This window comes from Panthera pardus, unplaced genomic scaffold (assembly GCF_024362965.1).
Source record: "Panthera pardus isolate Hobbes unplaced genomic scaffold, ASM2436296v1 HiC_scaffold_21, whole genome shotgun sequence".
Classification (NCBI taxonomy): Eukaryota; Metazoa; Chordata; class Mammalia; order Carnivora; family Felidae; genus Panthera; species Panthera pardus.
In genome coordinates, this window is record NW_026526777.1 from 68,535,245 (window position 1) to 68,561,422 (window position 26,178).

The following is a 26,178-nucleotide window of genomic DNA, read 5'->3' on the forward strand; positions in this document are numbered from 1 at the left end:
CTCTCAAAAATAAATAAGCATAAAAAATTTAAAAGGAATGGTTATGATGATAAATTTTATGTTATGTGTATTTTACGCTAGTTACAAAGAAAGCAAAAAAATTGTTAGTGTTTCCAGGTGTTACTGAGTAGGGTAGTGAGTGAGCCAAGGGTCTCCAAAGTAACCGGCAGGAAGTTATGCTGCCCTTTTGGATGTGATACAGAAAACTCGTTATTAACGGGAGCCCCTAATTTGACCCTATGGTTGGGAATGTTGAAAAGGGAGCTGCATCCCGTTGAAACCGTGGTCAGCTCGCTAGGACTGCCCAGAAGCGAATATACTGCCCCATAGGCTCATGGGAAGGAAGACTGGGGTCAAGGCCTAGGGCATTTCTTTAAAAGCTGAGCACCAGGGTTCCCGGGTAGCCTATCCTGGCCCCAGAAGGAGCCCCAGAGACAGACGCCCTGGGCGTCCTTCCTTCCGGTCACCACGGGGGTTAAGTCTTGGCTTAACCTACGGATCAACGGCAGCGGTCTCCGGGGAATGATCACGGAGAAGGTCAGAAGTTAAAAAGGAAAAAGTACTGAGCGTTTTTAAAAAGGGAATGCTACGTGGCTGTAGATGTGATATTTTGGGGGGTGCCGTCACGATGCTGCTCTGTGGGTTGACGCCGTGGGAAGTTCGCACCTTGTACTTTCGTGCTTTACAAGTGAGATCATTCCGGCCGGTCCAACTTAAACCTTCCTCTGTCGTGTTCCCAGGACACGTCCCACGTACACCTGTCACCACCCTCACCCCGTCACGGGCGTCTCCCCCATCGCACAAACGGATGACTCGAAGTCCGTTGTACGCGTGCCTCTAGAAGCCAGACTAGAGGACGTTCTGTCCCTCCTGGGGACTTCTGAGCTTCGAGGCTGATAACGTCAAGACACACGGAGCTTTCACTCCACCTGACCCCACCGTTCCATGAGCTGGAGGCTTCTCCGGCCGCTCAGAAAGCGGCTCGTACGTGGGCTTTCTGTCTACATTTCGGGGCCAAAGAACACCCGAGACTGCTCTCCCTGAGCCCAGGAACTTGGCCTTGCCTCTACCCTTTGATTCTTCCCTCCGGGACTCTTCATTCTGATGCCCTGATTCTGGACTCAGGAGGACTGGCTGTCCTTCCCAAGGCCTGTCTTGGAACAAAGACTCAGGTAACCAGGGCAAGATCACCGTAATCCTTATGAGTACAGGATCCAGTGCAATTAGATCTGAGTAAAACATGCTTGAGGGCGATGATGTAAAATATTCGAGATGAATGTTTAAAATTTTTTTAACGTTTATTATTGAGAGACAGAGCACGAGTGGGGGAGGGGCAGAGAGAGAGAGGGAGACACAGAATCCGAAGCAGGTTCCGGGCTCCGAGCTGTCGGCACAGAGCCCGACGCGGGGCTCGAACTCACGGACCGTGAGATCGTGACCTGAGCCGAAGTCGGACGCTCGACCGAGCCCCCCCGGGTGCCCCTCGAGATGAATGTTTAAAATAAAATTTGCATAATTATTTTAAGTTTCTTCACTTTATTTGAAGCAAGAACATCCTAAATGATTGTACAACCTAAAACCTGTTTGGAGCGCAGTAGTATGTTGCATTTTACTCAGAACACACGCCGACATAAATGACTAAACATCCGTGTGATCCTCTCGGACGGATGGCGTGTGATGCCAACACGGGTTACCTGGAGGTCGCAGAGTCGGCTCGAGTACTGACCCAGCAGCTCTCGGGAGCATGTAGCATGAGTATCTGGGCAGAAAAAAAAATCACACATTCATACTACATGGATTAAGAGATTCCGTTAAGGCTGAGGAGAGCATCGTATTTGGATCGATTCATTCAAAGCTTCCCCTCGTGCTAGTGAGACGTTGAGCAAAACCAGGGAAGTGCTACAGATATACACGAATGTGTTTCAGATAAAAATGAAGACAGTCAGTATCGAGACAGACATAGCTGTTCCCTCACGGTCACCATGAACTCCGCTTCGGCGTGAACAGAAACGATTCAGATCAGACATCCGTAGAAATGTGCCATCAGGTGGCCCCGGGGGATTTCCACCTGATGAAAAGGTTTCTGCAGCAACCAGGGTGTGGCAGCGTGTTCCCGAAAACAGCACCAGATGGGTCCAACTGGACGTGCTCACGCCACGTGGTACGGAGCCTAGACCTACTTCCTACGAGAATCGTTAGTCCTAACAGCCCAGATCCTCTGGGAAGCAGGACCGAAGAAGGGCGGTGAGGGATCCGCAGGGAGGATCCTGTATTTCCGGTGTGGGGTTCCCGGCCCCTCCACTCCTCACCTTCCTTGCAAACGGGGGAGGGGGACTGTGCCGTTCGCGGCTACATTCACGACGGCAGCACCAAGACGTGGCTCTGTAAGTCAGGTCTTCGTTGCCTGTTCCACGAAGCCACATCTGGCCGATTGTGGCTGACAAGCATCTCTCGGAGAGCAAACCCTGGAAATTCTCCACTCCCAAGTACACACACTGTCCGTCGTCTCTGTGAAAGCAAAACAAGAGAACACTAACCGTTTCTTCACCGAGAAAGCGGCCGAGGTCCTAAGCCTGATTTTTCACGACATACTCCAGTCTACTAACGAGAAACAAATAGTAACTGTTGCCTAGTTTCTCTGAGGTCAAAATCAGTTGTTTCGAAAAATGTTTTTGGTGATTTATAACTTATAAGCTGAATCTGGTGGCTTATGATCTTTTAGCTTCATTTTGTTATGAAGCTTTAGGAACCTGACGTTTAAAGTGAAGTGTGTGTGTGTGTGTGTGTGTGTGTGTGTGTGTGTGTGTGTGTAAGAGAATCCTTTATCTCATGAACGGTAATGATCCAGGAAATGTGTACCTCAAGGGAAACCCAGTGAAACCCTGGTTCTGGGTAGGACGTAGCACAAGAGAACAGCACAGCACCGCTTGGCTATGAAGAACACAAGCTATCTTAGGGGCCCTTATACCTGAGATAGTGTTTTCACTTCTGTGTCGCTTGCTGCAAATATTACCTACCTTAAAGGTTAAGGCGACCCAGGCCTAGGGCTCTGCCCCCAAATTAGGTTTTCTGACTTTGAAGTGCAGCCAGTGTGCATTTCTGTAGCTCAGAGACCTCCACAGGGCAAATCCCAGGACAGTGGACGACTTGAGGTCAGGGCTTGTTTTCAGGAAAGGCTCTAATGAAAACTTTCACACTGGTCGTGAATGTCTGAGAAAGCCCAGCTTACTAGATTTATTTATTTATTTTTTTTTAAGTAGTAAACCTGGATGTTTTGTTATAACTTCGAGGTAAGAAAACTCTTGAGACTGAATCTGCGCTATACATGAAAATGCCTGTTTCTTATAATTGAACGGATAGTGCTTTCACAACTGAAATTCACTAAAACTTACCTGGCAGGTTAACCTAGTAGTCGGGTTAAGAAATACTTTAAGGCCACACTGCAAAATGGGGAACTTCAATGGACTTCTTTAAATTCTCGACCTCAAAGGAAGGAAACCAACTAACCCATGATGATAACTTGGAGGAAAAAAGGGTTTAGGATCCACACCGTATCCGGAGTTAACGTAATGATTGGCGATGTGGCCCAATTAACACCAGACTCGTGGGATGCGGGCGGAGGCTCAGCGTCTAAGAGTTTTTGGTCCCTGGCACCTCCAGCCCCCGCTTCCGCCCCCGCGGCCGTCGCGGGACAGGAGCCCGGGACCCCGTGCCCCCCCGTCCCCGCCCCAGTCCCCGCACGCTCTAGTCCTTGCGCGTCCCGGTCCCTGCGCCCCCGCCCCCGACTCCGAGCCACCCCTGCCCTTCCCCCCGGTCCCTGCGCCCCCCGCCCGCGGCCCAGGCCCGGCCCGCCGCCGCCAGGACAAAGAAGTCGGGCGCCCTCGGGGCGGCCGCAGCCCCAAGCGGTTGGGAGCGCTCTGCCGGCGTCTCGGCCCGAAGCACCTGCGGCCGCGGACGGTTGAGCCGCGTCGTCCGCACGCGAACGTACTGTTGTCCTGGCGGCTGTTTATTATCTCGGCCTCCAGGCCGCCCTGCGCCCCGAAGCCCGCGGCGGCGGCGGGGACTCGAGACCCCGGGGCGCGGGGAGGCGGGGCGGGGGCGCGGCGCCTGGGCAGCGGCGATAAGCGCGCGCTGGGCGGGCCCCGCTCCCCGCCGCCCCGCCTCCCCGCCTCCCCGCGGGCCCCGCCGGGCGGGGCGGACGCGCCACACGCACGACCAATCGGCGGCGCCGGCGACGATTCAAAAGGCCGAGGGGCCAATGGGAGCCCCCGGCGACCCGGCTGGGGGGCGGGGCCGGGGCGGGGCGCGGCGCGCGCTCGGGCGCGGGGGGAGCGGGCGCGGCGGGGCGGTGTCGTGCGCGCGGGAGCCGCCGCCGGTGCCGCTCGGCGACTGTCCCGGAGCCGTTCGTCTCCCGCAGGAGCCCGGCACAGGTGAGCGCTTCGCGCCCGCCTCTCGGCAACTCGGGGCGGGGGCGCGGCCTCGGCTTCCGCTGCGGGCGGTCGGCCGGGCCGCGGCGGAAGTGCAGCCGCGGTGGATCCGAATCGAGGACGCGTCCCTCCATTTTGGGCGCGCGGCGGCGGTGTCGGCCGGGAGGGCGGCGGTGGGGCCTCGGGTCCCTGCGTGCGGCGGCGGGGACGCGGGAGGCTGGCGGGCGGGACGGGGACACGGGGTGGGAGACGGGAGGTGCGCTGGCGGGCGGGACGCGGAACACGGGGGACACAAGGACGGGGGCGACGGGAGATGCGCCGACGGGGATGGGGGAGCCTGGCGGACAGGACGGGGACACGGGGTGGGGGACGGGGGACGGGAGGTGCGCCGACCGGGATGGGGGAGCCTGGCGGGGGGGGGTACGGGGACACGAGACACGGGGGGACGGGAGGTGCGCCGACCGGGATGGGGGAGCCTGGCGGGACGGGGACGGGGGACACGGGGGCGACGGGAGATGCGCCGGGGGCGATGGGGGAGCCTGGCGGGCGGGACGGGGAACAGCAGGTACCGGGATGCCCTCCGGCTTGGCTGCCCCCGGCCCCGGCTCTGAGAGGAAGGTGATGCGGGCTGCGCGCCCCTGCTCAGTACAGCTGGATCCTGTGTTCTCACCGTTTCAAGGCCTCAGAAAGAGCCCCCTGACAAGGCCCGGCGGTTGGGGGGGTGGGGACGGGAGCTGGCCGGGGAGGCCTGCACGGGGCGCGCGCACCTGCCGCCCGCACCGGAGCGAGGGTGGTTACACGGGCAACAGCTGTGAGTAGGGCCCGGTGTGTAGACCCGGCCTCGCCGCCCCGCTTAGTTGCCGAGCGCTGTCTCCGGAGGAGGGAGAAGGGTGAGCAGCAGCGGCCGGGCCTTCCCTCTGGACATTTCTGTCACTCTGGGAGCGGTCAGGTGTTTGCCTTGGGCCCAGCTGTGCGAGGGAGGCGGTCAGCTGCCGGGTCGGGTGGGACGTGGCAGGGTGCGGAGGAGGGCGGGAGACCCTTGCAAGCACCTGCTCTGCGGTCAGCCCGCTGTCGTGTGCGAGAACGGTAGCATTTTGGGGCCGCCTTGGCAGTGAAGTTAGCAAGCACGTGGCTTGGGGACTTTGTGTTCAGTCAACAGCTTTTTTCTTTTCACACTGGAGGGAGGCCTTTCCGTGTGTGATGGCAGAGAGGCCCGTGTGTCCCGTCCTGGCCGCTCTCCTCCAGGAGGTGCTACTGGGACGGGCCTGCGGGGTCCCAGGGGTGGGAGGATGTGTGCGCAGCGCAGGTGCACAGACCTTGCTGGTTTCATCTTTGGGAGCACTTGCTGACAAGGTGGTGGTGTCCCGAGGGGGTGCTGGCCAGCCTTTTGTCTCAGCCACCAGACCCAATGTTGCTGGAAGTCCCAAATCTTAGTTGTCTTTTTTTTTTTTTTTTTTAAATTAACCTTAGGGACCTAACCTATCCACTGCATAGCTTAATTAGTTTAACCCGGAGTATTTAACCAGGTAACAGAAGGTCCCGGTAAATAAGTGTTCAGAAAGGTGCTGTGTCTGCTCACGGGCCTGTTTACAAACCCTCTGTTAAAAGTCGGGGGGACTGTGTGTTTCAGGTCCATGAAGCGTTGTCGGAGACACGAATGGCATCTTTGTGTGGAAAGTGCCGGCTCTCAGCCCCGGTGGCCCACATCAGGGAATCAGAGCCAAGGCCGGGGTCTGGTGGTGGGGGGGGGGGCTCCCGGGAGGGGGAGGGGCGCGAGAGAACAGAGGAGACGGCACGGCACGCTTCCTTCCTCTTTCTTGACCTAAGTGTTGAAACAGGCCGACTTGGCTGTTGTCACCTTCCTTTCTGTGCCCCTCCTCCGTGCCCCGAGATGTACCCTGCCCCCTGCTTCCCTAGTGCCCCCCCCACTCCCCGTGAGTCCTCAGCCAGGTGTGACCCCTGTGACCTCACCCCCTAGCCCCTCTCCCCGCCCCATCCAGTGCCAGGTGATGCCATCTCGGCCGGTGCTGGGCAGAGGGCGCTGTCCCAGCTCACACGTAGCCCTGACGCCCCCTAATCACTAGCGTATGCTGCTGGGTTCTTTCATCTGCCTGCCTGGCCGCTGTCTTTCTAAACAACCGAGGCCTGTAAAGTACCTTCTCAGGCGATTAACAGTGAAGAAATTCAGCACTTATGAAAGATTCTCCCCGGGGGCGGGCGGGGTAACGTAACCCTCTCCTTCCTGAACCCCACGGTCGGACAGCGCCCCTGGAGGAGCTGGGCCAGGGGTGTGTGTTCTTGGGCCCAGACGGCCGGGCGGGGTTGTCGAGTTGGGCGGGAGGAAGGTGACTCTGCTCAGACCAGGCCCAGCTGGTTTGGCCGGTGACACAAGGCTGGGGGTGGGGGGGTACCGGGGTGACCGGGGGAACCTGCCGGTCCTGAGAGCTGGAGGCACCCTGCAGCCGGGTGAGCTCTGAGGGAGGGGGGCCGACAGCTCCCGGACTGTGTGTGGTTTCCAACGAGGAACGGGGCTTCCTGGGCGGGGGCGGGTGGGGTGGGGAGTCAGGACAGTGGTGGGGGTCCGCCCGGCTGGCCGTGGGGTGACACAGATGCTCGGGATGCATTTGGGACTTTAGCTGTAAGACGAAGGCTGAATGAAAGAACCCCAAATTTGCTATTCGTCACGGATTTGGAAATAGTTCTCTCCTTGTTGGTGGGTTGTAGGAATGTTAATTGTACATCCGTGATTTTCCCAGAGGGTTGGTTTCTTAGGGTTTATTGTTTTTCATGTAGATAATGTGTTAGAAATTAAATACACTTTAAAGCCTTTGTAACACCATGCGAATTTCTCTGTTTATTTAAAGTAAGCTCCATGCCCAATGTGGGGCTTGAAGTTACAATCCGAGGTTAAGAGGCGCATGCTCTACCCACTGAGCCACACGCCCTATATGGGAATTTATAAATCAGAAAAGTCATCCTTTGTGGCCGTGCCTTGTTGTATAACAAGTGATCCGGTCACTTGGGCGCAAAAGTGTTGTGCAAAGCGCAGGCCGCGTGGTGCCTTCGTGTCCTGCTGCATCCTGCTGCTGTGGGTCCCTGGCGGGCACCACAGTGGCTCGGTGGCGCGGTCATCCTGGGTAAAGTGACTCCAGCTGATACACGCGCAGCGGAAAGAACAGCCTCTGGGGGTCCCAGCTCTGCCCGCGTTTCCGTCCTTGGGAAAACCGGTTAACACCTGCACACTTCAGGGTCGGACTCCTCCCCTCCAGAGCCCTTCCTGGTCCTAAGATCTTGACCAGTTAAGCGTTTGGGGAGGTCGTGTCTGAGTGTTCAGCCTGCGAAAGAAAGAGCCACATAAGCGTGTCCGCGGTGACGCCGGTGTTTCCTTTCCGACTTTTCAGACTGGTGTTTGAAGATGCCGAGTCGGAAGTTCGCCGACGGGGAGGTGGTACGGGGTCGCTGGCCCGGGAGCTCGCTTTACTACGAAGTTGAAATTCTGAGCCATGACAGCGGCTCCCAGCTCTACACCGTGAAGTACAAGGACGGGACGGAACTCGAGCTGAAGGAGAGTGACATCAAGGTGTGTGCCCCTCGGCTCCCCCAGAGGCGGTCACGCGGTGCGGGAAGGGCTGTGATGTGGCTGAGCTCAGGGCGGTCAGACCTGGCCCCCAGCAGGGCCGCGCTTCGGCTTTGGGTCGGACGCCGGGTGCGCTCTGGGGACGCACGGCTGCGCACGGCGGCCTGTCCCCGGGAGGCTCCCAGCCTCTTGGAGAAGACCTTCCATGGGTCCTCTCCCCGGGGGTGGGGGGACGTTTGGCGGGCGGTGCTGTTGTGCATGGGGGTGGGGGGTGGTCCCAGTCTCAGGCTTGCAGGGGACACCTGGGCGGGTGCCGAGGCCACACAGGGAGCTCGGGATGGAGGGTGGCATGCCAACGGCTTGGGGGTGGGGGTGGGGGGGGGCCACGGGGGTGGTTACCCAGAGGGCCAAGAACGTGGTGGGCGAGGAGTGGGTTAAACGGGAGCAGAACCGGAGGGGTCTGGGCTTCGCCCTGACCACCAAGGATTTAATCAGGAGAGTGACGCTGATTAGACTTAAGTCTGGCCGGGGGCTTCTCGGCGTGTCTGTGAGCGCCTGGGCTCAAAATGATCTGATCCCAGGTGTGGAAATCATATGTAAAGTACCAGAAAGATGGCTCTATTTTCGGATGGAGAAAAAGACATACAAAGTAAAAGCCCCAACTTTTTATTGTTAGAGTCAACAAGCCTAAAATTACTTCGTCAAAATGCTATAAAAATTCCTACACATCTGTTCTCGATTTCATTTTTTGTCACAGATCAGTAAGAAACGGTTCTTGAACCGGTGGCCTGTGGCCCGGGGGGGGGCAAAGTTCTTGAAGACAGGGGCAGATAGTAACTGTTCTAGGCTTCCTGGGCCATCTTTCCGCAGCGTGAGAGCGGCCCCCGGCAGGGCAGGCCGGGAGTGGGTGCACGTGGCTGTGTTCCAACAAAAGTTCATTTGTGCACACTGACATTTGAATTTCAGGGGTTCTCAGGTGTCCCAAAGTTGCATTTTCCTTCTGCTCGTCTGCAATCATTTAAAAAATGTCAAGCCACGCTTCGGTCCTGGGCCACACGGACTCAGGTGGGAGAGGAAAGGGCGGGGTGCGGCGTCGCTGAGCGTAATGCACCTCGCACCCATTTTCCAGACCTGCCTGTGGGTGTCGCCCAGAGTGAAACCGTAGGACCGAGTTTCTTGCCGTCCGTCCCGGCCCCATCACCCGTTAACCCAGCGGGCTGGCGGGAGCCCTTCTAGTCGGTGCGGTTGGAAAAAGCACACGGCTCGCTGGTTTAGGCGCGGTCACTCCGCGTGGCTCTGCCTTCCGGGAAGGGTCAGGCGTGGAGCAGCCGCGTGCGTCCCGCGTGTCACTGGCCGGGCCCAGCGGGCACTCAGATGGCCTGAGGCCCGGGGTGGTTTCAGAGCCGACGGTACCGGGTCTGCCTCGTGGTGAAACTGTGCCTTCTTGTCCCTCTCTAGCCCTTGACTTCCTTCAGGCAAAGGAAGAGCGGCTCAGCCTCCAGCTCTCCCTCCAGACGCCGAGGGAGTAGGTCCAGGTCCCGCTCCCGCTCCCCGGGCCGACCTCCCCGAAGCTCCCGCCGATCCGCCTCTGCGTCGCACCAGGCCGACATTAAGGAGATGAGGAAGGAAGTGTTGGAAGTGAAGTTGACCCCGCTCGTGCTGGTGGGTGCACACGGCTCGCGCGGGGCCTCGGCCCTCGTCCGGGGTCGGGTCCCCAACAGGCTTCCCTCCGTGCTGTGCCGCCAGACTGCCTGCAGCGAGGGGACCTCCCGTCCAACGCGACGGCTCGGGAAGGCCACACCCTCACGCGGGGGTCGGGAAGAGTAGGAAGCACGAGGCTCTGATAACCGGTGAAAAAGAAGGTTCAGTTACGAGAGTGCTGTGGTTCTAAAAAATACTGTGTTTTTTAATATTGTGGTTTTAAAAAAGAGCGGTGTTCACGTTGGAAACGGAGGAGGACTGTAGCTTGAACTGAAAAAGTTTTACGGTTTATAGATGTTCACGTATAAAATGACAGTGGGACGTCACTGGGTTCTAAAAACGTATTCTTGGTCTCTCAGTGTCATTGCCCTTGACCCTCGACCACTTCTCTCCCAAGACGGTAACTTCAAAGGAGTTGCTTTCCGAGTTGAAGCTTGGAAAGGTTGTGGTGCAAGCCTGTAGGCCCCTGTGCGGTGGCTGTCTCGGATGGCAGGCTAAATAGAAATGATTTTCTTTTTGTAAGTTTATTTATCAATTTTGAGAGAGAGAGAGAGAGAGAGAGAGAATCCCAAGCAGGCTCTGCACTATCGGTGGGGCTTGATCCCATGAGCCGTGAGATGGTGACCTGAGCCGAAATCCAGAACTGGACGCTTAACTGACTGAGCCACTCAGGCACCCCTAGTAGTGATTTTTAAGAAAAGTAATTGAATAAAGATGATCTTTTATTCTATTCACTTAATATTACCTCTTTACTGGGTAAAATGCACACAGACTTTTAATAACCCTAAGCAACTGGATGAAATACACACCGTTTTGAAGCTAGATTTGTAAATTTTAAAGTATATTGGGAATAACCTACGTTACATTTTTGTACGTCATTTTTGTCGTATGGTATTGTTTGGCTAGACCACAGATTCTACAGATGTGACGTCATTGTTAAAATGCCTCGTGGGTAGGCTTTTAGCCTTTTCTCTAAATTTTCACCGTGGTGAGCAGATATGCTTATACAACATCTGATGTTTCCTTCAGATAAATTTTTAAAAGCGGAACCGCCAGGCCGGCGGTAGTGCGGGTTTGAGGCCTTTAATACACGCTGCCAGATCGCTTGCGCAAGGTTTATACCACTGTCTAGCGTGTGATGCCCATTTTCTCATTCTGAGAATTACCATAATTGGCCTCTTTTTTGGCCAACGCGATTGCCAAAGAGTATCTGCCCACCGCTCTACCTCGCATCCTGAGAATTGCTTGTGAGCTCGAACGTTCCGTCCGACAGCGGCTCTCCTTACCAGGCCGGTGACGCGTGCCGCTTTCTGTCACATTTTCATTTGTAGCATTTAGTGCCCGTTACATTCTTGCAGTGTGACCTTCTTCCAGTCCTGGTGACCCGAGGGCTGCAGGCTGGCTGTGCTCCCCGGCGGAGCCCGGGGCCACCGCGGAGCCGCCGCGGGAGTGAGGACGGTGTGTTGCCCGGGAAAGACCATCGCTGTGCTGCGTGTGGCTGTGACAGTCACTGCACCTTGTTGCCGTGGGTGCCTCATCGTGACCTTTCGCAGTAACTTGCCTCACTGCGTGAGCGTCCCGTCAGCTTGCACCCAGCAGAGTTCCCGCAGTACGGGGTCACGGCTGTCGCTCCGTGCCGCGGAGAGCGAGGTATTTGCCGAGCGGCTTGTTGGCACTTTGGTAAACTGAGGTACACGTTGAGCTTTCTCACCGCTCAGTCTGGCTTTGATTGGAGCTAGAATCTGACACCGCATCACTGCCGTCCTTCGCCAGTGGGCCTCCCGAGGACATACTTGCATTTTTAACTTGCTTTTCTCCTGTTGGTTTATTAGCGTGATAACGTATCAGGGATGTGGACGGGAGCTCAGTGACAGATTTCAGCCACGTGTTGCCCGGAAGGTCTTTTGCAAGCTGATGCACTTCCCCTGTTCAGTGCAATAAATTCACTCCGCTGCCTGGTGAGGGTGCAGGTTCGCGTCCGGAGACCCACAGGCAGAGAACGTGGGGCTCAGTAGAAACCAGGCAGCCGGAACCCAGCAAGGAGGCAGTTTGTGGGTCATGGGCAGGGCTTCCCCAGTGCCTGCTGCTTGTTAATTTCCCCTTGGTGGCTGTTTTGGGCCAGTGAATGTCTTTCCCCCTTTTTCCTAACCAGTGAATGAACTAACTGAGTTTTACCTTATCTAACTCCTAGCAAATATTGTTAGTGTTTGCCATTGAACAATGGCATTATAACATTCAGTCTGATTGTGTTTAAAAAATGAAAGATCTTGTGTAGAAATTTATATTGTCAAATCCATTCACTTAAAGATTGGGAAATTCTAATCGATTTTAATCTTCTTCCTTTTTAACAAAAGTATGCTGAAATCCTTCAGAGTTGAAGCTGTGAAAATCTTTGTTTTATTGCTTGATTTCATAACAACATTCGGACATCATGTTCTGTTTAACGAGGTCTGATTCTTTCTTAAGTTCATGATATTCCGTCTTCTTCATTTTAGAAGCCATTTGGAAATAGCATCAGCAGGTACAACGGGGAGACTGAGCGCACCGAGAGGGGTGGCATGCCTCACAGACACGCTGAGGTGCGAGGTGTCCCGTTCCTCCCCCCGCTTTTTCTCTTTGTTAAAGTGACTTTCCCTCAAGAATCACATTGGAGGGGCGCCTGGGGGGGCTCTGTCGGTTGAGCGTCCGACTCTCGGTTTTAGCTCAGGTCACGATCTCACGGTTCATGAGTTCGAGCCCCGCGTCGGGCTCTGTGCTGACAGTGCGGAGCCTGCTTGGGATTCTCTGTCTCCCTCTCTGTGCCCCAACCCTGCTGTCTCTCTCACTTGCTCTCTTTCTCTCTCTCTCTCTGAAAATAAGTAAGTTAAAAAAAAATCACATTGAAAACCAGTGTTTTCTTACCATCTTTTCTAAAATTCTGTCCTTAAATTAAGGCTCAACATGATTTACCAAATGTATTCTTGTTAGTAGATGGCTATATTAAGATCCTGAGTTTAGTTAATGTGATGGCATTAATGATCATTACTGACCATAAGTTTATTTTTTATTTTTTTTTAATTTTTTAAGTTTATTTTTCAGAGAGAGAGAAAAAAAAAATGAATGAGCGGGGGAGGGGCAGAGAGAGAGGGAGACACAGAATGGGAAGCAGACTCCAGACTCTGAGCTGTCAGCACAGAGCCCGGCACAGGGCTTGAACTCATGAACGGTGAGATCATGACCTGAGCCGGAGTCCCGCTGCTTAACCCACGGAGCCACCCAAGGCGCCCTGATAATTATCGACTATAAACATTTAGCGTTTTTTATTTTTCAACTAGGAAAAATTCCATGTGTCAGAGGAACGTAGTTACGTATCTGCACAGTACAGCCTGCGTCCTAGAAGAGAAGAGATAAAAGAAACGGATTCAAAGGAGGAAAACATTGTTACAACAACAAGGTCTGCATCGCCGAGAACCTCGGAAGCTCCGGCCACGCAGACCAAGGACCTGGAGTTTGGGGGAGTCCCTGGTAGGCAGCGCCCCCTGCTTGGGGTGGGGGGGGTGGGGGGGGCACGAGCCATCGCGGCAGTGGCGCCAAAGGAAAGGCCTTTCTCAGGAGGTATGTGAGGCGGCCAGGCCACAAGCCGGGTGGGGGCCCGGGCTCGCTGTTAGTAAGTGGGCGGTGATTGAAAGTAGTGACGATCTATGAGCTAGTAAAGGAAAATACTTTCGGCCGGTTCCAAGTCCTGCGCGGCTCAGTTGCTTCGTGTTTTGTAAGCAAACCCTGCGGGCTAGCGGGTCTGTGAGAGACGGCGTCCCGAGGTGCCTAGAATCTGTGCACCTGCTACGTGGGAATCTGTTCTGTTAGAAACTTAGGTGTAGAGAGTGCTTTACTTTTTTAGAAAAGAGGAGGCTGATGGTTTCAGATGTTCTGATCTTCAGCTTGCCGGAATCTCGGCTTGTCTGCTCCCTAGTGGATGGAGTTGACACGTTTTGGAGCCTGGTTTCTGGGGCGGAGGTCAGCTGTCCGGTGCTGGCTAGCGGCCGATGTCCTCAGCGGCCACGGCACTCGGCCACCGGGCGCGGCGGGTGCAGCCAGGAGTCTGTGATGGCCCGTTAGAAATCGCTTTCAGCGGGTAGCCAGGCTCCAGTTGTGACTTCAGAAGTCCAGAGGGGTCTTGACAGAGTGAGATAAACTGGCCTGAAATTCAAGCCTTGTCTGCAGGCGTGCTTCTCATCATGCTGGGACTGCCCGCCTGCCTCTGCCTGTTGCTGTTGATGTGTGAACAGAAGGAGCCCAGTCTTCTGAACTTCCCGCCTCCGTTGCCGGCCTGGCAGGATTTGTGGGAAACCAGAGTGTTTGGGGTCTACGTCCTCTGGTTTTTGATGCAGGCTCTGTTCTACCTGCTGCCAGTCGGGAAGGTGAGTTTCTGCTGGTGGGGCTCGTTGTCCCGGGACCTCCTCCCTCCTCAACCGATAAGCTCCCGAGTTCCAGGGACCTCAGTCTGTATCTTTACTTTTCTTTAAGAAAATTTTTTAATGTTTGTTTATTTTTGAGAGAGAGGGAGAGCGAGCGTGAGCAGGGGAGGGGCAGAGAGAGAGGGAGACCCAGAATCGGAAGCAGGCTCCAGGCTCCGAGCTGTCAGCACGGAGCCCGACGCGGGGCTCGAACTCACGGACCGTGAGATCGTGACCTGAGCCGAAATCGAGAGTCGGACGCTTAACCCCGGCCACCCACGTGCCCCTGGTGTTTCGTGTTTAAGATGAATTGCGACATTTCTGAGTAGTTATTTTGGGGAGCAAGCTGTGGCCGCTGTCGGGCAAGTGGGGGTTTATTCTGACTCCTCTCGTGGGAGGCGCGTGTCTGTCGAGCACCTTTGGTGCGGGTGTGCCGTGCGCGATTGCCGACAGAGACGGAGTGCTCCTCGCGCGCGAAGTGCTCCCGTCTCTTGGAGATAAAGGATCACGTGGAACGGTGGAGGGACCGAGCGGGCGCACCTGTGTAGGTAGAGGAGCGAGAAGTACACGAGGCGGCGTCCGCGGCTGGGTGGGGCGCGGGCGCACGGGGGCCTCGCCGACCGGAGGCCGCAGGCCCCTGCTCTGCTTTCTCAGTGGTGGGGAGCGAGCGGTGGACGAGATCGTAGAGGGTTTTAAGTACGCGGAGCCGGTGGTGGCGCACGCGGGGGCGGGTGGCCGTTCCCGCTGTCGCCGCTACCACTGGGGCGCGTGCCGGAGACATCCTGGCGGAACGGCTCCGCCGGCGAGCGGTGCCCGTGAGACGCCTGCCGCTGGCCGCCGCCTTCCCTCCGGGGGTCCTGGTTCTCCTCCCGCCTGTGGGAATCGACGACGTGTGACGCGAGGCTGTTTAAAGTCTTGGGTGAAGAAAATCCCTTTCTCTTCTTTTTGAGGTGGTGGAAGGAATGCCCCTTGCTGATGGAAGAAGGCTCAAGTACAGACTCAACGGTGAGTTGTTGTTTTCACGCCAACCAGTGAGCGCAGGAAGCCTGCGAGCGTCGCGCTCCGCCACCCGTGGGAGCCGGGTCCAGCCGGGCGGGGGGGTGTGCGGGTGCGGGGGACGGCGCCCGTCGCTTCTCCCTGGCACGCGGTTTCATTTTCCTAGTACAGTCACTGGTTGCCGTGTTTATATTTTATCGCCCTGGGTCACCGCCACGGTCTGGGGAGGCCCGTTCCGGCTTCTTGGCCACTCCTCCCCCACCCCCACCCCTCACCTCCCGACTCCTGGCCTCTGGCGTCACTTGGCTGGGTCCACGGTGCTTTTTCTGGAAAACTGTCCCCAAAGTGTCCTGTGGCAGCTGCATCATTCCTGTCACGTCTCTGCTCAGAGGAGCCCTCGGGTCACTTTCTCTTTTTATGTATTTTTTCAGTTTTAGTTTTTAATTTTATTTTAATTGCAGAGTAGATAGCGTTCGGTGTTCCACCGGTCTCGGGTGTGCTCTGGTGACTCCACGTTCCCCCGTGTGACCCAGTGCTCTCTTTCTGTCCCCATCGTCCTGTTTATGGGCCTCCCCGAAAGTCCCGGGCCGGGGTCCTTGGTTGTGGGTCCCTGGGGACCCCTGGTGCCGGGCAGGGGGCTGGCCTGCGGGAGGCTTGTCAGCTGTGAGCACCGGGCAGGTCTGTACCTCCGTCGGGTACGGCTGCCCTACTCTTAGGAGAGCTCTCCCTAAAGGGTTTTCCACTTTAACAGGACCGCGTAGACTGTCCTCCTTTCCTTGGGAATTACATTGTACATTCTCATTCTTGGCCTTTTCAATCCTATTCCTATCACTTCTTTTTTCTTTTTTATGTTTATTTTTTAGAGAGAGACAGAGCATGAGTGGGGGAGGGGCAGAGAGAGGGAGACACAGAATCGGAAGCAGGCTCCAGGCTCTGAGCCATCAGTACAGATCACGGTGCGGGGCTCGAACCCACGAACCATGAGATCATGACCTGGGCCGAGGTCAGATGCTCAACCCCACCAGGCGCCCCAGTCCTGTCACTTTTTACCTAACCGTGGATACTTTATCCTGTGGCTTATTTAGCGCCTGCTTTGTGAAGTCCTTCTGCTGGATTCTCAAAGGACAGCTGAAGATCCCGTAGATGCCTTTCGTGCCGTGTGGAAAACATCGAGCCTAACTCAGTGCCTGACCCGTGGTGGGTGCTTAACACTCACTTGCCGCTGTCGGGCGTTTACAAACTTTTACCAGATTTGCTGCTGTTAGAACCAGGCTGCCTGCAACGCCAGTGAGGCTGAGTCGGGACGGGTGGCGAGGTTCTTGCCCTCTGGTCTCTTGATCTTTGTGGGTTCTTCCTGGGCGCTGATTGCCTTCTTTTGTAAAAGGTCCTGTTTTCTGTTTTCAGTCCCCTGTGAGGGACTGTGGCCCCTCCGACAGGGCGCGAGCTGGATGGCAGCCCGCTGGACCAGCTGCCCGGTCCTTCTCTTTCAGACTCCAGATTCCCCGTCTGGTTCCTCTGCCTCCGTCGTCCTCGATCTCTGTTCGTGAGATTTTACCCCTCACACAGGAAGCGCCCAGGACATCGTGAAGGGTTCATTTTAATGCACGTGGGCCACGGCGCAGGAAGCTGTTCTGTCTGCTGCCGTTTTCCTTTAACATTCATACATTTTACGAGAGTAAACGAATGGTTGAAAAAGCTGAAGGGAAAGTTACAACCGTTCGGAGTTACCCTAGGGCCAAAACCTGGCATGCAGTGGCCCAGAGACCGCGCAGTGCTGCACGGGAGACGCCGTGTTAGCGTTCGTGCGGGAGCCGCGGCCGCCTTTCTTCTGTTTCCTTGTTGATCCGAGCGAGGTGGCTCTCGGGGCGCTCCCTCCGGACGCGTGACTCCTGCTTTGGCTCGCGGAAGAGGCAGGCCGGGCACACGCGAGCCCGAGCGGGGCCAGCTGGCGTGGGCCTCCCGGGCCTCCCGGGCGCCGTGGAGTCGGGAGTTGCCTGTGACCCGATGGCCTGTGCGCACTGGGCTCTCTGAGGCCAGGGTCCTGGGATCTGTTCCCCGGGAGGTGGGATGTAGCTAGGATCTTCTGGAACCATCGCGGGTAAGGCGTTTCAGGTAAAAGTACACACACTGGTGTAACTGCCTAGATCGCCCCACGGATTGTGTGTGGGGGGCGGCACAGCTCTGTTACTGATTTGGGCCCGAAGGTTAGGATTATGTGAATTTTGAGATTCTTCTCTGCTGTTTAATAGTGAATTTCTGTGCACTTTTAGCTTTGTTTTCATGAAAAGCACATATTGATGATTCACAGTGAAAACGAATAGCATATGAACTATTAAAATATTGGAAAACCCGGGGCACCTGGGTGGTGCAGTTGGTTAAGTGTCCGACTCTTGTCTTGACTCAGGTCATGATCTCACGGTTTTGTGGGTTCGAGCCCCACATCGGGCTCCGAGGTGGGCGCAGCGCCTGCTTGGGACCCTTTCTCCCCCTCTCTGGCCCTTCCCCATTCGCGCTCTGTCTCAAAATAAATAAACTTCAAAAACAAATTAAAATGCTTGACCCGTATGAGGGATCCAGCGTCTGTATCGAAGACCGGGGCGTTGCCTGCTTACCCGCTCGTGTGTTCTGAGCCCGATTCGTGCGAGTAAGCTCGGAAGCAATAACGTTGCGGTGTTTTCTCAGGGTATGGATCTTGCGAAGCCCGGGTTTCACGTGCACGTTTTCTCTTTCTCTTTAAAGGGTTCTGTGCTCTCCTCCTGACGTCCGCGGTCATAGGAGCAGCCGTCTTCTGGGGCGCGGACCTGCACTACGTGTACGGCCACTTCCTTCAGTTCGCGCTGGCCGCTGCCGCCTTCTCCCTGGGCCTGAGTGTCTACCTGGCGGTGCGGGCGGCGGGGGCACCTCCCGGTGCCCTGGCCCCCTCCAGCTCCGGTAAGCACCCCCCCCCCCCCGCCCCCCCGCCAGCTCCAGGTCACAGCCATGATGAGGAGGAAGAGATAACAGGATGGAAAAAAAAGGGGAAGGAAGATACGCTTAAAGGGAAAGCATCTATTCGCTATTTTTTTCCGACTTTCCTATTCATCTCTGTTCCTTTTTCAGTCACTTGATGACAGTTTATTTTAGTAACTTTTTTATTATAGTAACTGACATTTTAGTAACTTAGCATCACAGTTTACGACAATTTTCTTTTTTGGTCTCATAAACATCCTTAAAACGACCCAAAATAACAGAGGTTATACATTGGTTGATTCTGACCTTCAAGTATTGAAATATTTTAAAAACTCAGGTTGCTTCTTTTAAAAAATGGTGAGTCTTCGTTTTAAAAAAAGCTCCAGTTCCCTTAAAATCAGGGCACCTGGCCCTAGGGGCCTAGCTGCTTCCAGCCAGGGTGGGCACCCTCTGGCCTCCTCGGTCCTCGCCTCTGTGCCCGCCTGCCCACGCCGGCGCCTGCCGGGCTCCCTGAGAGGCTGAATTGGGACCCTGGATGGTAGACAGCAAGGCTTATTTTAAAGCCTCACAGTTGCCGTACTTTTGGATAAGAACTTTTCCCTTTCCAGGAAATGCCATTTATGATTTCTTCATCGGCCGTGAATTGAATCCTCGGATCGGTACTTTTGACCTCAAATACTTTTGTGAATTGCGCCCTGGATTGATTGGATGGGTATGTCTTCTTTGTTTTTAAGTTCAGTTCAGGAGTACAAATTAGTCTTGTGTTCAGAAAAGATTTTTAGACGACTTAAAGTGGGGGGTGGTATTTTTTAGGAATGATTACAGCTTTCCATGAGTCTGTATTTCAAGTATTGTTGTTCCCATGAGTAGAGTGCACAGGGTTAAGGTGCCCTGTTCCAGGTGATTAAAGATGGAGAGTTTGTTTCATTTTGCTTATATCGGTATATTTAGGTAGGAACGTGATCATGTAGGTGAATTCACGTGAGAAAAAATATATTTTCCCTGTTTTTAAAAAGAAAAGAAAATGAATTCTGACCCAATCATAGACCTGTGGGAGGGTTGCAAACACAGTCAGGATTCCCTCTGGCACCTCACTCTCTCCCTGTGTCCGTATCCGCGCGGCAGATTCCCACTGTCACCGTGATAGTAGCTGAACCCCAGGCCTTCTTTTTGCCCTTCCCCCCCCCCCCCCCGCCCCCACTTCCTCCACTGTTGGCCCTTTTCTGTCCTGGGCCCCTCTCTCGACAGCCCTTTGAGCATGTGGTTGCTGTTCAGCTTTGTCTCCTGAGTCTTTCCCTGCCTCTCGTGACCGTGACATTTGCAGAGCGCCGGTCACGTGCTTTGTCAGGGGCCGTCGCGTCCTCGTGACTGGAGTGAGTGACGCAGTTCTGACCGGAGTACCGGGGAGGCGACCGGGGGTCCTTCCCGGAGTGCCGCTCCCGGGTTCGTGGTGTTGGCATCACCCCTGCAGGTCGCCGTTGTTGCTACGGGTCTGGGCGGCGCCCTGAGGTCACACCTGCCCCTTTTCTTGTAGGTGGTGGTGAACCTGGCGATGCTTCTGGCTGAGATGAGGCTGCAGAACCGAGCTGCCCCGTCCTTAGCGATGACTCTGGTTAACAGTTTCCAGCTCTTGTATGTGGTGGACGCGCTCTGGAACGAGGTAAGTCGTCTTAGGGGCAGAGGCCCTCGGGTCTGGCGGCGTTGAGTGTGGGCGAGCGGCCTCCGACACGGGGTGAGGAGGGCTGCTGGGAGGAGGCGGGGCACCCGTCCACGCGGCGTGGGGAGCGTGTGCGTCATCTGCTCCTTGACGCGAAGTATTTAAGATCTGTGCGTGTGTCCGGTTCCTATAAATAAATCCTAATTTCCTAATTACCGTGTCAAACGAACGTGGACAGATAGATCAGCACGGAGTTAGGGTCCTGCTCTTTGGATCGTCAGGCGGCAGCCGGTTCTTAAATAGCGAAGGTGTTTTGGTGGTGGTGCTTCGGAATGTACAGAATAGCTCCCGTCGGATGCATCTTAAATGAGGAGTCGTGATGACCAGGGAAGTGGGTGTAAGTAAAGCTGAGCTCCTAACACGTGCCCTTACTGGCACATGGAGACGTCATTGGTGTTTTTTGGGGCACCTGGGTGGCTCAGCCGGTTGAGCGTCCGGCTTCGCTCAGGTCATGATCTCGTGGTTCGTGAGTTCGAGCCCTGCGTCGCGCTCTGTGCTGACAGCTCAGAGCCTGGAGCCTGCTTCAGATTCTGTTTCCATCTCTCTGCCCCTCCCCTGCTCATGCTCTGTCTCTTTCTCTCTTTCACTCTTTCAAATGTAAAACGTTAAAAACAAAAAGTCTGATCAGTGTTTTCTAGTTCTTGAAGACTGGCTTATATTTTCCTAATCTTTGTTTCAATATATTCCCTTTAAAAATCATGTATTCCTCAGGCCTGTTTTACAGTCACTTTATCAATTTCCTGTTACCTTTGTAACCTGTGCCTCCAGGTTTCAAGTTGAGTTTTCTTCCGGTTTTAAAAACAAAATCAGGGTCGCCTGGTGGCTCAGTCGGTTAAGCATCCACCTCTTGATTTCGGCTCAGGTCATGATCTCACAGTTGGTGAGTTCAAGCCCCACGTCAGGATATGTGCAGACAGCGTGGAGCCTGCTTGAGATTCTCTCTCCCGCTCTTTCTCTGCCCCGCCTTCTAAGTAAACTTAAAAAAGTAAAAACAAAACTGGCCTCCCTACATCACCACGTCCGAGTCAGTCTTCACGACAGCGTGTTGACCTCTCGAGTCGGAGGCTTGGCTGCTGCACCGGGTCACGGGGTCGCTCAGGGTGACTCGGAAAGCGTCATGTTGCTATTTCCGTAATCTGCCTCTTGTTCGGTCACTCAGGGCCTTTCGAGGTAAATAAACCTCAGCTACGAGTAGCCGGGGTACGGATCTTGTCAAGCTCCTGGCTCTGCGCTCTGAGAACTGCAGGCCCGTGGGGCACCCGCCGCTGGGGCCTCAGAAGGTTCCAGGTCCACCCCAGAGGACTTGCGGGTGGGCGTCCTCCTCTGTGGCGCAGTCGGCGGCTCCCAGGGGGCCGGCACCTTCCGTCTCAGGAGCCCGGTGATGCTTCACTGTTGCTTGAGTGTCACAGAGATGTCTCTTTACACTCCTTTCTGGTGGCGTTTCAGCGATGAGCAATTCTTCTGGCTTGCTGTCACGCGGTGGGAGTCACCGTGGCCCTCGCTAGAAATTCACGTGTTCCAGAGATTTCGCTGAACGGTGACTTCCGTTGATTTCTGTGAAGGCGGTTTGTCGCTGGTCCTGGGGGTCGAGCACCGGAGTTGGGGGTGGTTTTCCCTGTGTGTCATCAGTGCCCCAGCTCTGCGGACAAAGGGGCTTGACTTGATGATTTTCGCGGGCATCTGGCTGTGGCTGGGCAGTGAGGCTGACTCCCCTTCTTGTTAGTTGGTTGACCTGAGGGAACGGAGGACGGTAATTAGATAGAAGTGACTTCCCTCTGCCTGCAAGGCTGTCCTGGGAGCGCCTGACCGGGCAGTGACTGCCCGACAGCTCGTCCCTTCTCCTGTCCTGTGCACCAGGCTGCTGGCTCCCGGGAGATCGGAGGGCAGGTCCTGAGAGCCTGTGTGCACGGGGATCGTGCACGGGGATCGGTGCTCTTGAGTGTGGCCTGAGGGCCCGGAGGTTGTGACTTCGGTTTTCCGTTCCATGGTCCATTTGCCTGCTTTCTGGAAGAAAGGGGTCTTTGGAGTTCCCACCTTTTCCTTTCATCGGGCCTCGGACCCCTCAGTGGAGCTTGCTCCCTGCTTTTCTGCGTCAGCCGCGTGGCCCGAGGTTGGAGGTGGTTGGACATTCCCTCGGGCCGGGCCTTCTGAGTTTGACCTCGGTGGCGTCTCCGATCTGGAGTCCGGCCTGCAGGTGTCTGGGCCCAGCGGTGATCTGGCGGCTTGCGCGTGCGGGTCAAACCCTGTTCCTGCATCGTCAGCGGAGGGGGAAACAGGGGCATCCCGTGTTGTGATCAGAAGGGAGACGGGTGCATGCGGGGTTGATACGGGGCAGCCGGCGGTGTCGTCATTCCTCCAGCAAACGCCGAAAATGCTGTGTAGCGCGCCAGCCGTGTGTCGCGTGCTGGGGTGACGGTGACGAGCTGGAGACCTGGGGTCCCTGTCAGAGTGAGGACTTGGCACCCCCACTGTGAGCAGGTGCGGCATCCGACAAGCGCCTCGTCTGAGGGATCCAGGGGAGGCCGCTGGGGGGTGACTGGGGAGCTGGAGGCCGAGGTCGGAGAACGGCCCGGGTGAAGGTGGGAAGCGTGAGAGGCGTTTTGGACACGTGTCATTTCCAGATCGTGGGATGAGAGGGTACCGTGAGTGGAGATGAAGGCGGCAAAGTGACCTGGTGAGGGACACGGGCCCAGGAACCAGAACCCCTCTTCCCCCCGCCTTTTTTTTTTTTTATGTTTGTTTTAGAGAGAGAGTGCCAGCAGGGGAGGGGCAGAGAGAGGGGGAGACAGAATCCGAAGCGGGCTCCAGGCTCTGAGCAAGCTGTCAGTGCAGAGCCTGACACGGGGCTCGAACCCACAAACCGTGAGACCGTGACCTGAGCGGAAAGTCAGATGCTTGACCACCTGAGCCCCTGGCGCCCCTCCCCTCTCTTATAACTTGCAGCTGCTGTGCCCTCCCAGAGCCCTGCGTCCGTTTGTGAACCGGTGCTTTGTTTGAACACTTGGAACACAGAATTTTCATTCCCCAAGTGTTTTGTTGTTGTTGAGAAAATGTGCGAGTAGTGGAGGGGCCGGGGTGGGGGGGGGGGAGAGGGAGGGGGGGAATCCCAAGCAGGCTCCTCGCTGTCAGCACAGAGCCTGATGCAGGGCTTGATCCCACGACCCTGGGATCATGACCTGAGCCGACATCAAGAGTCAACCGACTGAGCCACCCAGGCGGCCCCCGCCCCCCTCCCCAAACGTTCTTAAAATTTGCCTTTCCCTCTCTTTCCTAACAGGAAGCACTGTTGACAACCATGGACATCACCCACGACGGGTTTGGGTTCATGCTGGCGTTCGGAGACCTAGCGTGGGTTCCCTTCATCTACAGCTTCCAAGCCTTTTATCTGGTTGGCCACCCAAATGAAGTGTCTTGGCCGATGGCCTCTCTCATCATCGCCCTGAAACGTGAGTGCCGACCTCCGTCGCGCACGGAGTCTCTCGGGCTCTCGTTCGGGCCTATTCACAGCGCGCCCTCGGAGAGGGACGTGATTAGCTCGGGTGTGCAGTAAGCGGTTTGATGAGTCATTTGAAAAGACGCCTGCCTTGCAGAGAGAACGGGTGCTTCGTTCCTGGGGTGGTTTTTCTTTGCAGCGGCTGCTCCTTCTGGTGGGCGTCTTGAAAAGTAGGAAGTCTGGCCCTGCTGTGCCAGCCCGGCCTGCCCTCAGGCGCGGGGCGAGGCGTACGAGCACAAGTGGCGGGCCCGCCGCCCACTGCGGCCATGTCGAAGGCGGTCGGGACTGGTCTCGGGGGAGTAGCGGTCCGAGTGGCCTCGGTGGGGGAGGGTGCTCGATCTGAAGTGTGAACTGTAGCGGGTAAAGTGGGATTAAAGTGGGATGGGGGGGGGGGACATGCGGAAGCGGGGGAGGGCAGCCTGGCCGGAGCCGAGGAGCATCGCGGGTGGTCGTGGCTGAGTGTCACAGCAGCGGCTCTTCTGTGACGTGTTTGGTAAATGCCTCCAGCGGGGGCGGGGCAGGAAAATTAGCGCGAACTCCAAATATAGGGACTTTTGCTGCTCTGATTGGCATCCCGGGGAGAAGAGGGGATTTAAGGCGAGGGTTAAAATTAAGGTTCGGTTTCAACGTGGGTTCGGCTCCTGCTGACCACGCCTGCGTATCACTCGAGGCGGTCCGCGTAGTTTACAGGTCAGCGACAGACGGGGAGTCGTCCCTTCCCACGCTGTGGGGGACTGACAGACAGACTCGAGGGCTCATGGCCAGCGGTTGTTGGTCAGGGCCTCTCAATCTGACGCTCTGAAATCTGGACGAGAGCAGTCGGCCTGCAGGGGGATCCCGTGTGTGCGTGTACGTGCAGGTTCTCGTCCTGCTTCGGGTCCAGGCGGCGTCCGTGTTCTGGCTCGTGGGTGTGACAGCGGCAGTGAGCCCCAGTACTGCTGTGCTTCTCACCGGGGCCGGAGTAGCGTTCGTCTGTGGGTGGCACCGTATCGGTTGGTTTTGTGTCCCCCGGTGGATGAGGAAAGCGGTACAGTAGTGACATTTCAGGACACTCCTCTCTTGATGTCCTGAGGTGACGGGTTTGAGTTTTTAAAAAATGTTTACTTGTTTTGAGAGAGAGCATGCGAGCAGGGGAGGGGCAGAGAGAAAGGGGGAGAGAGAGGATCCCAAGCAGGCTCCACAGTGTCTGCGCAGAGCCTGACACGGGGCTCGATCCCGCAAACCGTGACATCGCGACCTGAGCCAAGATCAGGAGTCAGACACTTAATCGACTGAGCCCCCCGGGCGCCCCTTTAATTGTTCTGAAGAGAGCAGAGTATTCTCTACTTTGGAAGTTTCCTCAAAGCACAGAATTCCTAAGTGGAATCACTGATGCTTTTAAGTATTAGATTGTGTCTAAATTGTTAACGTGAGATTTTAAAAACATTACAGTTTGTGGATATGTGATCTTCCGAGGTGCAAATTCTCAGAAAAACGCATTCCGGAAAAATCCCGCTGATCCAAAGCTTGCACGTAAGTACGGGTTTATATTTATGATGTTTACGTTACATAAAGATTTTACGTCCGTCTGTCTAGAGGTGATTATAAATGTCTTTTTACTTTCACCTAGATTTGAAAACCATTCACACTTCGACGGGAAAAGACCTTCTGGTTTCTGGATGGTGGGGCTTTGTTCGCCACCCCAATTACTTGGGTGACCTCCTCATGGCCCTGGCGTGGTCCCTCCCCTGTGGTGAGCGCGGTGGGCAGAGTCGGGGGGGGGGGGGGCGCCCTGGGGAATCTCGCGGTTCACCTGGGCGGGGGGGGGGCTGGGGGAGTGTCGCGTAGGGATCGGAAACGTCACTGACGCTTGTGCCGTGACCCAGGTTTCGGTCACGCTCTGCCGTACTTCTACGTCGCCTACTTCACCGTGCTGCTGGTGCACCGGGAGGCCCGCGACGAGCGCCACTGCCGCAGGCGGTACGGCCTGGCGTGGGAGCAGTACTGCCGGCGGGTGCCCTACCGTATCCTGCCCCGTGTGTACTAGCCGCCCACGCGCCTGCCCCGCGGCTTCCCCGGGAGACCGAGAGAAGGCTCCGGAGCGAATCTTCATCTGTCGCACCGACGGGGTCTTTTCTTTCTGAGTCCGGACCGGGGGGCCCGGTGGTCTTTTAACGCAGCCACGCCTGCGGCCACTCGGTCCTGACGCCGGACGGAGGACAAGGGGGATCGTTGGGATTTGCTTTGTGCCGGGAGACGGGCCGTCCTTGAAGATGCACTGAGACAATCCCGGTGACGTCTGTGGGTCTCCAGGACTTTCCAGCTGTGACTGTTTCGTTCTGTCCTCGTGTTTCCTAAGTGACACCAGCCGCCCCGTGGAGCCTCGTCCACGTCTCGTGAAGAGAACTCGCGTCCGCTTGCTTTTGAAGCAAATCATTTGTGGGCGACGGGATTCGAAAGAGGACTCGGGTCCCGTGTCCGCTGCCGTGAGCGGGGACCCGGTGCTCTCTGTGAGCGGGGACGGGGCCGTTCTCAGGGGCAGATGAAGGGAGACCCTCAGCAGTTCGCTTACCCTCCGCTTCTGGAACTGCGCCGGAAAGTGTAAGTACACAGATTTTATGTAATATATGGGGACTGCAGATCTCTCTGTACAGTATTTTGAATGTGAAATAAGCGTTAGGACTAAGGATCTTTTTAACGAAAACGTTTGCAGTATTTTAAATTAAATTTTATAAAGTAATACCTGTCGATTAAAAATTGTGAAACCATTAGAATTCACTTAACGTTGTCTAAAAGATGCTGGTAAGACCCAGGGGGGTGTCTTCCTTAACCCAAAGCTGGCGGATTTGGCTTTGCTACCTCACGCGCAGGTGTCCGTTTTGCCTTTATAAACTGTTGCAGATAGA

The 26,178-nt window shown here is 55.9% G+C and overlaps 1 protein-coding gene and 1 long non-coding RNA gene across 3 annotated transcripts; one reads left to right on the forward strand and one right to left on the reverse strand.

Moving 5' to 3' along the window:
* Positions 1-1,516: 1,516 nt before the first annotated feature.
* LOC109250753 (uncharacterized) lies at positions 1,517-4,141 on the reverse strand. Of its 2 annotated transcripts, none has more exons than XR_008424719.1 (2): positions 3,989-4,141; positions 1,517-2,508 (listed from the first exon to the last, which is right to left on the reverse strand). It is a non-coding gene; the product is annotated as an uncharacterized LOC109250753 (long non-coding RNA). The 2 variants fall into 2 exon arrangements; XR_008424720.1 differs by having other exon boundaries at positions 3,943-4,141.
* Positions 4,142-4,307: 166 nt separating this feature from the next.
* Positions 4,308-26,050, forward strand: LBR (lamin B receptor). The gene is made up of 14 exons (XM_053909451.1): positions 4,308-4,430; positions 7,829-8,007; positions 9,463-9,666; positions 12,201-12,284; positions 13,020-13,209; positions 13,906-14,102; positions 15,089-15,143; positions 17,874-18,065; positions 18,692-18,795; positions 19,618-19,743; positions 23,078-23,246; positions 24,725-24,805; positions 24,903-25,025; positions 25,159-26,050. The coding sequence occupies exons 2-14, from the start codon at positions 7,843-7,845 to the stop codon at positions 25,317-25,319; spliced, it is 1,851 nt and encodes a 616-aa protein (XP_053765426.1). The 5' UTR covers positions 4,308-4,430; positions 7,829-7,842; the 3' UTR covers positions 25,320-26,050.
* Positions 26,051-26,178: the final 128 nt, after the last annotated feature.